Source organism: Eschscholzia californica, unplaced genomic scaffold, assembly GCF_041429995.1.
Source record: "Eschscholzia californica isolate CP2 unplaced genomic scaffold, dmEscCali1.0.p SCAF_4, whole genome shotgun sequence".
NCBI lineage: Eukaryota > Viridiplantae > Streptophyta > Magnoliopsida > Ranunculales > Papaveraceae > Eschscholzia > Eschscholzia californica.
The window spans coordinates 10,350,905-10,363,804 of record NW_028238461.1 but is presented as its reverse complement, the minus strand read 5'-3'; the positions used below and the strand labels follow the sequence as shown (position 1 = coordinate 10,363,804).

The 12,900-nt window shown below is 36.2% G+C and overlaps 2 protein-coding genes across 8 annotated transcripts; both read right to left on the bottom strand.

Annotated features, from left to right (window-relative positions):
* Positions 1-1,453: 1,453 nt before the first annotated feature.
* On the bottom strand, positions 1,454-8,928 carry LOC147542541 (RNA helicase family protein). 4 transcript variants are annotated; one of them, XR_015223272.1, is made up of 17 exons: positions 8,453-8,874; positions 7,473-7,565; positions 7,289-7,393; positions 6,815-7,029; positions 6,636-6,688; positions 6,356-6,472; positions 5,360-5,451; positions 4,921-5,007; positions 4,366-4,580; positions 4,118-4,210; positions 3,589-3,712; positions 3,166-3,313; positions 2,704-2,773; positions 2,435-2,595; positions 2,183-2,358; positions 1,632-2,068; positions 1,454-1,567 (listed from the first exon to the last, which is right to left on the bottom strand). XR_015223272.1 is itself a non-coding variant. In XM_086633734.1 (16 exons), the coding sequence occupies exons 1-16, from the start codon at positions 8,650-8,652 to the stop codon at positions 1,915-1,917; spliced, it is 2,103 nt and encodes a 700-aa protein (XP_086489860.1). In that variant the 5' UTR covers positions 8,653-8,928; the 3' UTR covers positions 1,454-1,914. The 4 variants fall into 4 exon arrangements, 2 of the variants coding, with proteins under 2 accessions (XP_086489860.1, XP_086489861.1); XR_015223273.1 differs by having other exon boundaries at positions 7,113-7,393; positions 8,453-8,835; XM_086633734.1 differs by having other exon boundaries at positions 1,454-2,068; positions 8,453-8,928.
* An 866-nt stretch (positions 8,929-9,794) lies between these two features.
* Positions 9,795-12,875, bottom strand: LOC147542540 (transcription termination factor MTERF5, chloroplastic-like). Of its 4 annotated transcripts, XM_086633733.1 has the most exons (5): positions 12,332-12,865; positions 12,058-12,232; positions 11,453-11,947; positions 11,125-11,329; positions 9,795-11,012 (listed from the first exon to the last, which is right to left on the bottom strand). In XM_086633733.1, the coding sequence occupies exons 4-5, from the start codon at positions 11,207-11,209 to the stop codon at positions 9,865-9,867; spliced, it is 1,233 nt and encodes a 410-aa protein (XP_086489859.1). In that variant the 5' UTR covers positions 11,210-11,329; positions 11,453-11,947; positions 12,058-12,232; positions 12,332-12,865; the 3' UTR covers positions 9,795-9,864. The 4 variants fall into 4 exon arrangements, with proteins under 4 accessions (XP_086489859.1, XP_086489856.1, XP_086489857.1 ...); XM_086633730.1 differs by lacking the exon at positions 12,058-12,232 and having other exon boundaries at positions 11,114-11,329; positions 11,453-11,502; positions 12,662-12,875; XM_086633731.1 differs by lacking the exon at positions 12,058-12,232 and having other exon boundaries at positions 11,453-11,502; positions 12,662-12,875.
* Between the last annotated feature and the right edge of the window lie 25 nt (positions 12,876-12,900).

Genomic DNA, 12,900 nt, shown 5'->3' with positions numbered 1-12,900 from the left:
TTTACCCTCTTATTGCTAATGTCTAAGATTATTTTTTGTTGCAATGGTAATGTTTAAGTTGGAAATTAGTGTTGATAGACGAGTGTTGATAGACGAGTGAGGATTTAATGAGAGAAACTCAATTCAGATAGGAAGACATTTTTCATTCGAGATATAACAAAATATACAAATTTGACAATTAGTGTTGATAGACGAGTGAGGATTTAATGAGAGAAACTCAATTCAGATAGGAAGACATTTTTCATTCGAGATATAACAAAATATACAAATTTGACAATTTTTTGTTCCTCGATTTATATCAAAAGTATAAAAGTTAAATGGATATTACGTTTTTGGCTCTCCACTTTACTGTATTTAGTTACAAACTATTGAGGTTTTTTTTATGAGAAGTGATGATACTACCATTGCTTTGAAAATATTTTGAAGTGCAGTAGTACTGCTCATTTTATAGAGTTTTTTTTCATTAGCCTATGCTTGGCTACCTAATATACTATACTGCTATTTTAGATTGAAATTAGTCTTACTCTAGTGTTGTCCTTTTAGTCTCTAGATTGGTATAATTTGTTATAATATCACCAAATAAGATGTCTCTTTATTTTTCTACTTTCGGTGATGACCACGACTACGTTCAATATGTGAGATTGAGACTTACCATGCTACCATGTCACTACAAGAATTTATTTGTAATTGAAATGTTAATCTTATATCTCCTTAACAAAAAAAAAAAAAAGAAATGTTAATCTTATATTGTGTGACATTAAATAAAATCCGAATTGATTCTAAATCAGGTTTCAAAGTGTTCTCTTCATGTATGATTCATTTGAATTAATGAGTTATTTTAATTGTATTTGAGTTTATCCGATTCACACCATTCAAATCTAGATCGCTCAAATTCCAAACTACTTCATTATTCCCTTCAATACTCCACCAAAATTTTTCTCACTTATTTGAACTAGTGCTCTATAGTATCCAGACAAGTCAAATTCCAAAACACACACCACCTCGGCTTTCCATCAAATTATTTCTCATCGGTTTCAACGATAACATTACAAATAGAAGATGTTATTGGCTCGATTCTGTTGAGTAGGTTTTTCACTGATGAAACAGACCACATCAGCATTTAGCAATCAATTTGGGGCAATTCCGTCATACAAAAATAATCACCCATTACCCTGGGTGTGAGTGAACCGACAATAACAATCCATCCCAGCTTCGAACAAATCTTCTCGATTTTTGTGTTAACATTTTCCATTTGACTTGTGGTCAATCTAGCCATTCGGATTCCTACTAGGAATGACCTAGCAATCTGACGGCTCACCTGTCTTTCTCAAGTTATTCAAATAACACGTGGCAGAGTCGACCAATGCCACCTCAACATTACAAATTTTCATCAACTTATCCACATCGCCATCCAACTATCACTATCGGTTTTAATAAAAAGAAAACAGTATGATTTTGTTTTCTTTCAACTCTCCTAATCTTAATCATCTGCTTCAGGCACATACAACTAGTTTGAATAAGCATCCGAACGAGTAACACCAAAATACACAATAAATATTATGAAACACTACAGAATAAAATACATGCTTCCCTTCAAAATCTGATAGACTCTGAATATCTTCCATGACTACGAGATGGGGAGCAAACACCAAAAGTTGATATCCGAAAAACTCGTTCAATTTTGAGCTCTATACAAGTTCAAGTATTCTTCGTCGATATGTTCTACTTGCCACACGAAATATGAGCATTCTTGCTGCATATTATCAAGAGCGGGTGTTTTTAGATATTGGCAATGCACATATGGTTCTTCTCCCCTTCTGTTGTTCTAGCACTTCCAAATAACAGCAAAGAACGGAAGCGAAGACTCTTGTTTACTCTAAGACCAGTTGCCGTTAACAGATGAATACATGGAAGCTATTTATTTAATTTTCGAGCAAGAAAACGTTCCCTAGCTGCCTGTATTTGACTGGTTCGATCCTCGGTAACATTAACATTGTCAGCATCTTTCTTAGGCAAATCTGTGATGATTTCTTCCTTCGTATCATCTTCAGTGGCTGCTGTTCCCCCACTGTGAAGAGAAAATTTATAACCATTACACTTCGGATATATACAGATTGAAGCAAGGACAGATCTTGGTTTATGACTATATGTTTCTAATATTTTTTTATTTTCAAGATGTTACCTGAGTTTGTTTACATCAACTTTTTCGAGCTTCTTTAAGATGGGCATGACCCATGACATTTCCACCGCACAAACATTACGCATGAATGGACGAGAGGTAGCGATAAGCTCGTGGTAAACAACGTAGTTGGGTAGCATTCCATCCTCATCGCCTTTAAGAACAGAAGAAGGGTGAACCTGAAATTGCACACAAAGACATAAGTTTTTCCGGTATTATTTTTAGATGAAGGTTGAAAAGTGGAATTATAGTTACCTGAACAAGTTGGGAGTTGAAACCTAGTGTCTTATAGCCATTGTGACGAATCATTCGCTCTGCTAATTGACTTGCATAACCAATGCACAGAGCCTTCCGCAGTTTTTTGTAGTCTTCTCGGCTCCCTCTTCGTCTTTCATTTGCTTGTACATCCAACGGTCCTGATTTTCAAACACGAGTCTATTTCGTAAATGTCAAAAATTGATTTTTTTTACATTTCAAAACAAAAAGAAAGGAAGTTACTAATAATATGTCGAAAGTTGACTAACCTCTCGATATTTTCTGCATTATTTGAGATAGCTGTTTTCTGACATCCTTCGTGAACATCATTCCTCGTACCTGCAATAAAAAAAAGTCCAAGAACCATTTTGATCCTTACCACTTTCAAATAACACAGTTTCTTAAAAGGAAAAGTCTTTGTATATATATCCACGTGAGACTAAGGAAAACGGGATCTACTAAGTGAAGATTTGGGTCCAAGAATTAGCTTAGTATGGTGAAGCTTGAGTAATCAACCTTAGGTATACCTAGTTTATATTCACTTCAGACAAGTTACGCGACTGCCACAAATTTCGGGTTTCCTGACATTAAACTATGTCTGATACCATTACCATGTATAGGGCATCATTTTATAAGTATATGTAGAAGCTTACAATCTGAATTTTTTACTCTAATACTAGTAATTAATAGTTTGTCAGACTGTCTCGGATGGTTCTTGGAAAAGCATGTACCTGCAAGGAATTTTCTGTGCACCAACGTGGATCATAGTCCACTCGATCCCAATTTTCAAACACTTGGAGCAACTGTATGTGATCTCCCAAACCAGAACCATCAGGGAAGTCTGCTGGAGCTTGTTTCCTCTTCTTGTCTGTGGCCTTACTACAAGTGCAACGTATATCATAAGTGTTAGATAATGTAGACTAGAGCAAGTATGTCGTAAACCATAGTTATAGAGGATACGCATAAGAAGAAATATATCGAATTAAAAAAACCATGCCTATTACTGGCAAGAACAAAGTTGTGAATGCATGGCATAAGTCCCTTGTTATTCGGGTATTTCTAATTAGGAGAAAGCATTATTCTAGTTACACGCATAAAACAAGTAAGACATAATAGAAACTAAAGAGGGAAGGAACTGTAACAAATTTAACAACCTTTGGGTAGGAAGCAACGTTGTTTCTGCTGATAACATGGAGACAACAGTCAAGGCCTGGGACAAACAACCATTCTCATTTGCCTCTATTAAGGTTCTCGAAAGTGAAGGTTCCAGTGGAAGCTCTGTCAAAGAAAGTGTGGTTAATGTCAATACTGTAGAAAACGGAAAACACTCACTAGCTATACTTTCGCACAATCACCAAATTTCACATATAGGTATCCAGCTCCTACATGAAGCACCACATGCGACAAACCAAAATATCATAATACGACGAATCGAGGATATGGATTTTTATTTCCGTAAGACGGTAAAATAACTATGTTTCTTTATCATCATTTTATCATCCATCATACCCTGGGCTTAGTTTGGTTGCTTGGCTATTGGTTAGGTCTTCTTACACCATTTAACTCGATCAAGCATCCATTCGCTTGTTGTTTTGCTTAAAATTAGTTATAACTATAGAACTTATTATTCAACTCTAATTAATGTTATACAGTGTTATAAGAACATTGAAACAAAATAAGTACCAGACATAATTCTCCCAATCCGTGTTATAGATCCATTTTCATCAATAGCATCAATGAGAAATAACTGCTTCAAGGCGTCTTCCAGTGATTCACCTGAAGCACCATGTGACTTTTTTATCAGGAGATGGCCAAAATCAGCAACAGCCACGAAAAATTAAGAATTCACTAGATCGCGTAAAAGCACATACGGGAAGGAAACGGATATAAGCAGTTAACAGATAGCAATAAAAACACTTTTATTTTCTTACGTGAGGGTGGATCAAGAAAATCAAATTTGAGAATATCAATATCAGGGAGGTCCAGCGATTTCAAATAAAGAACACTTCCAGCAAGAGAAGATCTTTGTATCTCAGGAACTGTCGCAGCAGCAAATTCCTCATGGTAAGCATCAGAAGGATACAGCCGATAACACTTCCCAGGACGTGTCCTTCCAGCTCGTCCTGCACGCTGTTCAGCTTGCACTCTGAAGGAAAAAAGTTAAACAGTCAGTAATGGATTATAGCTCTTAATTTCAGGTATCTAAAAATCGAGATTATTCTAGCAGTTGAACAACAATATCAATGCTACAGTATATTTTTCTCTTGGAGCAAGACAAAAAATCCGACACAGTATTATTAGGGCGTATGATTAAATATAGAGTGTTTAAGGTACAGATCACCAAGTAACAACATCGTCAGTTTTCCACAAGATTTTAGAAGCCATTGAATAGAAGGAACAATATTGAAATAAGAAATCAAATTAGATAACAAGCTAGAAAAAATAAATAAGAATAAAAAAAATAAAAAGGCAATAAAATTGCTTACCTGCTAATTTGGACAGTGTCAAGGGAATACATGCCTGTAGATGGATTGTACTGCCTTTGCTTTACAAAACCACAATCGATCACATACCTAAGATAAAGTACATTATTAGGTAAGAAGAGCAGTACAAATCAGTTTGACTATGAAGCATAGATAAAAATCTGGGTCTAATATATATACAAGATGATAGATTACGGAAAGGAGGTTACAATTGATGTTACCCAAACAGGAATGAAACAAAAAACTTAACAGACACAAAAATACCACAGAAAAAAAAGGGCTAGGTCCAAAATGCAAGTAATTGCTATAACAATGTCACCCGGCACGTAGGAAAAATGACTGCCATATCTAATATATATGATAACAATAGGAAAGTCAACAGAAACGTACTAATACATACAAGACGAATAACTAATTCATAAAGATAGCCAAGTTGTCTTACACTACACCATCAACTGTTAAAGAGGTCTCAGCAATGTTTGTGGCAACAATGAATCGCCTACAATTTGGTGGAGGTGGACTGAAAACACGTACCTGTAGGATTACAACAAACATGAAGCATTATTATGATTAGAAAACATAACAGTTTTTTAACACCAACATTTAAGATAAATTATCTTCAGAGAAAACAGAAGTCCTAATAAGTATAGGCTACTAAAGTGCAGCAGGCTAGCACATCAACAGACCGCATAGTTTGATAACCAGAACAAAGAACAGGGGAACACTAAAGAGTAAGAAGATTATCAAATTCTTTTGGACTTTGATAATACTTAATTAGGCCAATATGCAGCTAGACTAGTGGCATATGACGGAAAAGAAAGTGAGATTTTTCCAAATGAAATGAATGTGAAATTATTAAGCTTTTAGTAAGAAACTTCCATTGCTTAGAAACGAAAGAAGTAATCGCCCAGCAACATCAGAAAAGAACATACCACGTAGAATTTTTTTCTGGAGTGATATGACTGCATAGATTCTTATTTCTGTACATTAGAAAAAAGAAAAAGAGCCACAAATCTATGACTCATCCATTTAGATTCGTTTTTTCTATAAGAAGAGAATGAGCTAATGAACATATTGAAAAGGAAATATAAATTATAGAAAAAAGACACAGTTAAGGATTCACAAGCAAATCACTGACATCCTACACACAAATTCTTCATCAATGTTGCTAACAAAGCATTCCAAGTCAATCTCAAAGCAAGGTAGCAGAAGTTCCCAGACTATGGGCTCTCAATCCTTTTCCCAACAGCAATAAAGCAGTATCCCTTAAAACTAATCTTATAGACTGAGCCTCTTAGAGTAATTCAGTAACCGTGGACCAAAACAAATAAATGAGGTTTTATTCTAAGCACCGGCTGCAGAAAATTATAAAACCGGGAACCACTTATCTCAAGAACCTTGAAACCATTAGAAATAGATAAAAAGAACTAAAACTTGCCTGCATTTCAGGTGGTAAAGAACCATGAAGTGGAAGGACTATAGCATCCATGCAACATCCTTCCTCCATGCTTTGGATTCTCTCCTCCAACTTTTTTACACATTTATCTATGTCATCCTGCCGAAATATATTTCCTCGTCGTCAATTTAGATATTTCCACTTTGTCAATAAATATAAAAAACTACCAATACCCACTTCGACTTCGTGTATTTGATTTTGAATAAACAAACACGTATAGTTCCTAACTTCGAAGTAACAGACTGCAGCAGCTAACACTTACCTGTCCTGTCATGAATATTAAGACATCTCCTTCTGGTTCCCGAACGTGTATATCTATTAAGACCAATTGGATCCATCAATCCAGAGAAACTAGAGAAAGTACAAAGAGATGCATCATAAAACTACAGAAGTGATACAAAAACTTGAATTTATCAAATAACAATATACTAGACCACATACCAAGAGCTGTTTTCAGAGAAGACTCGAGATAGCTTGTAGGACGCTCGGTGCTGTACACTGTTTTCACAGGAAATAACTTGCCAGGAACATTCATAACGGGACAGTTGGAGAAGAAATTTGATACCTTCCCACCATCCAGAGTTGCTGAAGTGATCAAAACCTTTAAATTGGATTTCATCTTAACCAAGCGTTTCATCAATCCCAACAATATGTCCCTGTGAAAAAAAAAATGATTCAAAAATTTGAACTCACATCTTATAAATGCAAGAATGAATTGGAAATGCATGTGGCACATTACAATAATCAGTCGTCACAAACTGCTTCAATGGTATTATCTTCACATACATGACTGAATGACACCATTCTCCAAGGACATAGGGAATTCATTTTGAAGCATTGGTAGTTAGCAACATGAGGAAGTTTTGGAAAATATTAGTACGTATTACGTAAGAAAATTAAAATAAGAAAGATTACGTATTTAGACTCCTCTCGTGGGCTTCGTCCAGAATTATAACTGAATACCCCTTGAGCTCTGGATCCGAAAGACTCTCACGGAGTAAAACTCCATCAGTAAGATACCTGCACATTCCACATTTCCAAATTAGAGGTCTAAATCATCTTCCAACCATCAAATACCCAGTCATGCATAAATGTTTACTTAATACGAGTCCTTTCTGAAGTCCTGTCCTCGAATCTAATTGCATAGCCTACTTCCTCACCAAGCCGAACATCAAGCTCCTGTGCTACTCGTCTGTGGATTAAAGTAACCAAACTATATCAGCAATTCAACCCAATTTATCGTATAAATAATGTTTAAAAAAACGGCTGCCTCAAGGTGGTTTTTCCAAACAGCGAGCACCTCCTTGAGGTGTATGCCTCGATGTAGAAAAGGCGTACACTAATTCTCTTAAGAAGAAAATCATATAACATTTATGTACAAAGATACAATAATATATTATTTTTCACTTTGCTACGAACCTACGATGACATAAAGATTTAAGTGTTTTAACAAACAAGAAAAATAAATCTTGTTACTTCCAATGTCCCATAAACTTAAATGATGACTGTAAGGTTTTTCTTTTCTTTTTGTAGACACGTATGCCTTGGGGCGAAAATAGACCACTTTTCCTTGACGTGGGACTCTAGGGGTAAACTACACAGTCCGCAGAAATTTAGAACTTTGGAGTTAATTATGATATATCTAATTTCAAGAAGCAATCACATACAGAATTTGTTTGACTCCGATAAAGAAACCCAGAGATATAGCTACAAGTGAACAGATGTACAATAAGAAAATTTTGGCATTCAACCAGTCAGCACCAGTAAAGAAGACTAACCACCAAACTGGTAACGAGGGTCACAAGGGATAAGAAATACATAAACACATACTAATAAATGAAGGCAATAGACTTTAATTTGAGTTCTGGGTAATCCGAAATTCTGAAACAAATGAATTTCTACTATGGGTGAAAAGTTTGTTTCTACTCAATTTCCTGCATCTAGTGATTCAACTCAAACCCTAGATTTCCAATAAGGAATAGAAGTTCCAATCTGATAACACTACAGCTACTAATCGAGTTTTCATGAACAATGACTGGTAATGAAATGAAGTGAAGTGAAGAAATCAAATGAGTTTACCTAGCAACGGAGACAGCGGCGACTCGGCGAGGCTGAGTGACTGCGATCATTCCTGATTTAGAGTAACCTTTCCGATGTAAAATCTGAGAAAGTTGAGTGCTTTTCCCGGAACCGGTTTCACCAATTATAACAACGACAGGATTCTTTTCAACTGTTTCGATGATTTTCTCTTCGAATTGAAGGATAGGAAGAACCGCCATTGATGAGCAGATGTATCAAAATCGAAAATTAATTGAGAGTTCAACGAAGAACAACTTCAATAATTGGGGTTTCGACGAGTTTTTTCAAAATCCTCTCTCCGGCTCTCCCTGAAAGAATTAGGGTTCCGATGGGTATTTCAAATTCCTGAGTCAGCTATCAAAGCAACTTCCCCTCTTCTTTTTTACAATCTTTCCCTCGTCTTTTTCCCTCTTTTCTTTTCCGGGTTATTTTGCGTTTGACCCCAAATATTATACGAAAATTGATATTCACTCCCATTTTGAAAATATGTCAGCCTTATACCCCCAATTGTGTTTTTTTTCCGTCAATTGTCATGTTAAGTGGTGAGTGCGTAAATTGCACGCCTTACCACGTGACGACTGGACTCCTCGCAAATCTATTATATTAGTATTATGCCCTCTTTTCATTCAGCATGCCTTTCATCGATCACCACCTTCTGCTTCACCAACCACACCAACATCTCCCCCTTTCACTGAGCATCATCACCATCGTCTCCTTTACCGATAACCCAAGTAGCTTACCAGCAAGATTTCCCGCCTTCTAATTATCGCTTTCCTTGCATTTGCTTTGTTTTTCCTCGTTGCCATCTTTTAGGTATCTTTCTCTATGTGAATTTGCTAAGAACTTTACAACACTTTTTCGTAAATCGTGTTTTATTGTGAAATTTCGTCAACCTTTTTTTTGTAAGGGATTTGTCTATTTAGCTTTTTGTATTGTTTCTACTGGGTGATTAATCGAAAGAGTGTACTCTCTTTCAGTTTTTGTTCTGAGATGCTTTATTTTTTTCATTGGGGAATTTTATCGAACATATTGATAGGACAAGAACAATCATTGGTCACATCTTAGAGCCCATACCATGTCATTTTTTTCCCACAAAAAGTTTAATGATGGATCAAGAAACAAATGACCCTCGAGGCCTCGACCAACTCCCACTTAGACCTCCTATCTAACTCCCTGTGTGTTTTGTGACTTTGAGATTCTCAAGATTGAAACATGCATCTCCAAAATATCATGATAAACTAATGATGAGATTGTTAAGGGCAGTCAAGTAGCAGGTCTAAGTGGGAGCATGTATTTTCAAATTCCTGACATACCAAATCCTCTTTTATAACACTAAAGCAAATGGATAAACAAACTGCATCCTTTCATATCATGGGTAGAAATATACAAAGAATATGGTTGTTATTTACAGACTATAGTTTGAGTTCATCCATGACCGAATCAAGATTTTCGTCCTGTTTTAAAGTAGTAGCAACATTATGCCCATCTTCAAGCAATTTCTTTGTTTTTCTCTTCAAAACTTTATCGAAATCGCTATCTGAAGTAGATAAAACCTGGTTCAAGATCATCTTCACTCCGTTCTTCCTCACTGACGCATATCTTGGTTTAATTCTTTCCTCCAAACTGTACCCAAAATACTGAGGAAACTTAACCAGCTCGGATCTCGGATAACCCATGGTCAAAAAGAACTTCCATTTTGGTATCAAATTCTCTTCCAAGCTAAAAGTATACAGAGCTCCATATCGTGACACCATCTTCGCTATTTCTTCTATACTATATCCTCTATTTAAGAAAAATTCTGTCACAGGCTTCAAATTAGCTTCAATACTGAGTCCAAATGTCTGTGGTGATCGTTGAAAAAGAACGGCAACATTGACTCCCATTGATTTGAAGTACTGTTCTGTCGGACGAAACTTCTCATCTACACTATAACTTATAATGTGCGGGCAACGAGTAAGAATTTTCCCAATGGTTTCTTCAGAGAGACCCAACTCGTAGAGATAATCGACCAATGATTCTACCTTCTGTCTGCTATATGTGAGCAATGCTGGAAACCGAAGAATGACCTTAGCCCATTGATTCTTGTCCAAGCCCAACTTTTCTAAGTAAGTCATACTGGGTACTATGTTATCGGAGAGACTAATGCCACATAATTGAGGTCGTTTGTGGAGAATGCTGGATATGCCCGCCTTGGGTATCCCGAGATCAAGGAGGAATTCGACTATTGGCTTGATCTTTCCGTCCAAACTATAGTAGGCAAACGCTGGAAACTTTCGGGTTATACCTTTGATTTGGTTCACATCCATGCCGAGCTCCATGAGGTATAGTATGTGTGCAGGGAGCTGCCCATTTGGGCCTATTTCGCTTACTCGGGCCATGGCTTTAAGTTTTTCGGTACTAGTTACGTTGGTTGGAGAAATAGGAGTAACTGAATGTTCGTTCCTAGGAGGGTTCGGAAAATTTTCCACGACAGCGACGAAAATGTCCCCATGTTCTTCAAGAAGTGATTCAAGGTATGGAGTAAGGGCATCCCTTATCTCGAGAGTGGTAAGTTCTCTTCCTGAGAAGACGATAAGAAATTCATCAATTTAAACTTGGTCAAATGTTAGTGTGACGATTAATAGAGAAAGATAATGAATATAAAAGTTTTTGAATTCGAACCTACTAGGTACCAGGTTTTATGAACGGAATGGAGCTTTGATACAAGATGGTCAATGAAAAGATCCGACTTATTAATCGTCCTTGCTGCAACTGCATTACTCAGACCTAGTTTTTTCAAGAATAATGTTAAAACAGCCTTAGCTTCTTCTTTTTCTGCTGTTAACACAGCTGAAGGCACTACTCTGAAATTGTGTAATTCATCTACCTTCGATTCAGCTGCTTATCAATCAAACATCACATGTTATATGTTATGAAAAGATAATACAAGTTTATTATTCCAGGATCTCTATTGATTAGTATAATCGGCTTGCTAGAAAAGAATGTGAAAAAAGTGATTACCCGATTTTGCTCGGAAGAGTATGAGTTGTCGAGGAAAACAAATCCGAGTTCTAAACAAAACAACAACAACAATTGTTATCTGAGTATCTCTTCAGCCGTGAAAATACAACATGGAAAGAAAATAGTAATGCATTCGCAAGTATAAATATACGCAGCCTTCGGTTGTTAAAATGATGTCGATAAAAGTTTCAGTGTTCAATTATTTTCTGTTCAACAAACACAACAACACAAGCAGTTGCATATTTACTAATGTCAGTAACGCCCTTTTGACGTTTTTGATTTTAGTCACGTGCAAACACATTTTTCAATCAACTTTAACTCAACCCTGTTAGCTTTTATGAAGTGTTTGGACATCAAACTCTAAACAATTTTGCAATGACTGACTAAATGGGTCTTATGATGCGAGTGAAACAAGAGCTTCATATGCAAGGAACTCAGTCTGACATAGCTTAAGAAGACCTTCAACCCTTCCAGACTTGGGTTATAACAGAACATCTAGTGCGCCTAGATTGGTCAACTAAAAGAAGCTATGAAAATCTAAACTTAAAACATTTCTTCGTGGAACAATGACACTGTCGATGTACTCATCAAATGAGACAAATAACATCTAATATGAAGCTCATAAGTAACAATGTGGTGCCTAAATCACGGACGATAGGGTTGGTATTGTGCCAGGCGTCACAGCACCCTTTACATAACTTAGTTGGCCTCACAGCACTCCACAAAAGATTATCTCTTTTACATATTACCCATAATTCATCTAATTCTTGCATCCCCTCACTTCCCCCACCAAAACAACTCTCTATCCTCTCACTTCCCCCACCAAAACAACTCTCTATCCTCTCACTTCCCCACCAAAACAACTCTCTATCCTCTCACTTCCCCACCAAAACAACTCTCTTTGTTCATGGGTTTTTCTCACATATTGAAAAAATGCAGATTGAAATTGATACATTCAGCAGAAAAATGTATTTTTTTAAATAAAGAACCAAGTCATAGCCATGGAAATTCATTGAAAGGAAGAAAACCCAGAAAAGAAAACCAATTTTCTAGAGGAATATGAAAAATATTCATCCAATAAGCATACTGATTATCAAATTCAAGCAAGAATACATATTCAAAGATAACTATATAATCAAACTGAGATAACCCAAATCTCCAAAACAAAAGAGGCAAACTAGCAAGAGCAAAATGTGGTGGAAATAATACCTTGTTGGGAATGGAAATACACCTTTTAATAGATGAGAAGACAACTTTGGAGATTTTATAACTGAGGAAGCTCTCATTTTTTTCTTTCAAAATGAAATTATCCTTAAGATTCCTAAACTGATTTGGGGTTTTTCAGATATTTCTCAAGTTTCACAACACGGGTTATCTTCTTCTTAGAGAGAGAGAGAATAAGATATGGTAACTTTCAACCTTTGGATTTTAGAGAGAGAAAATAATCC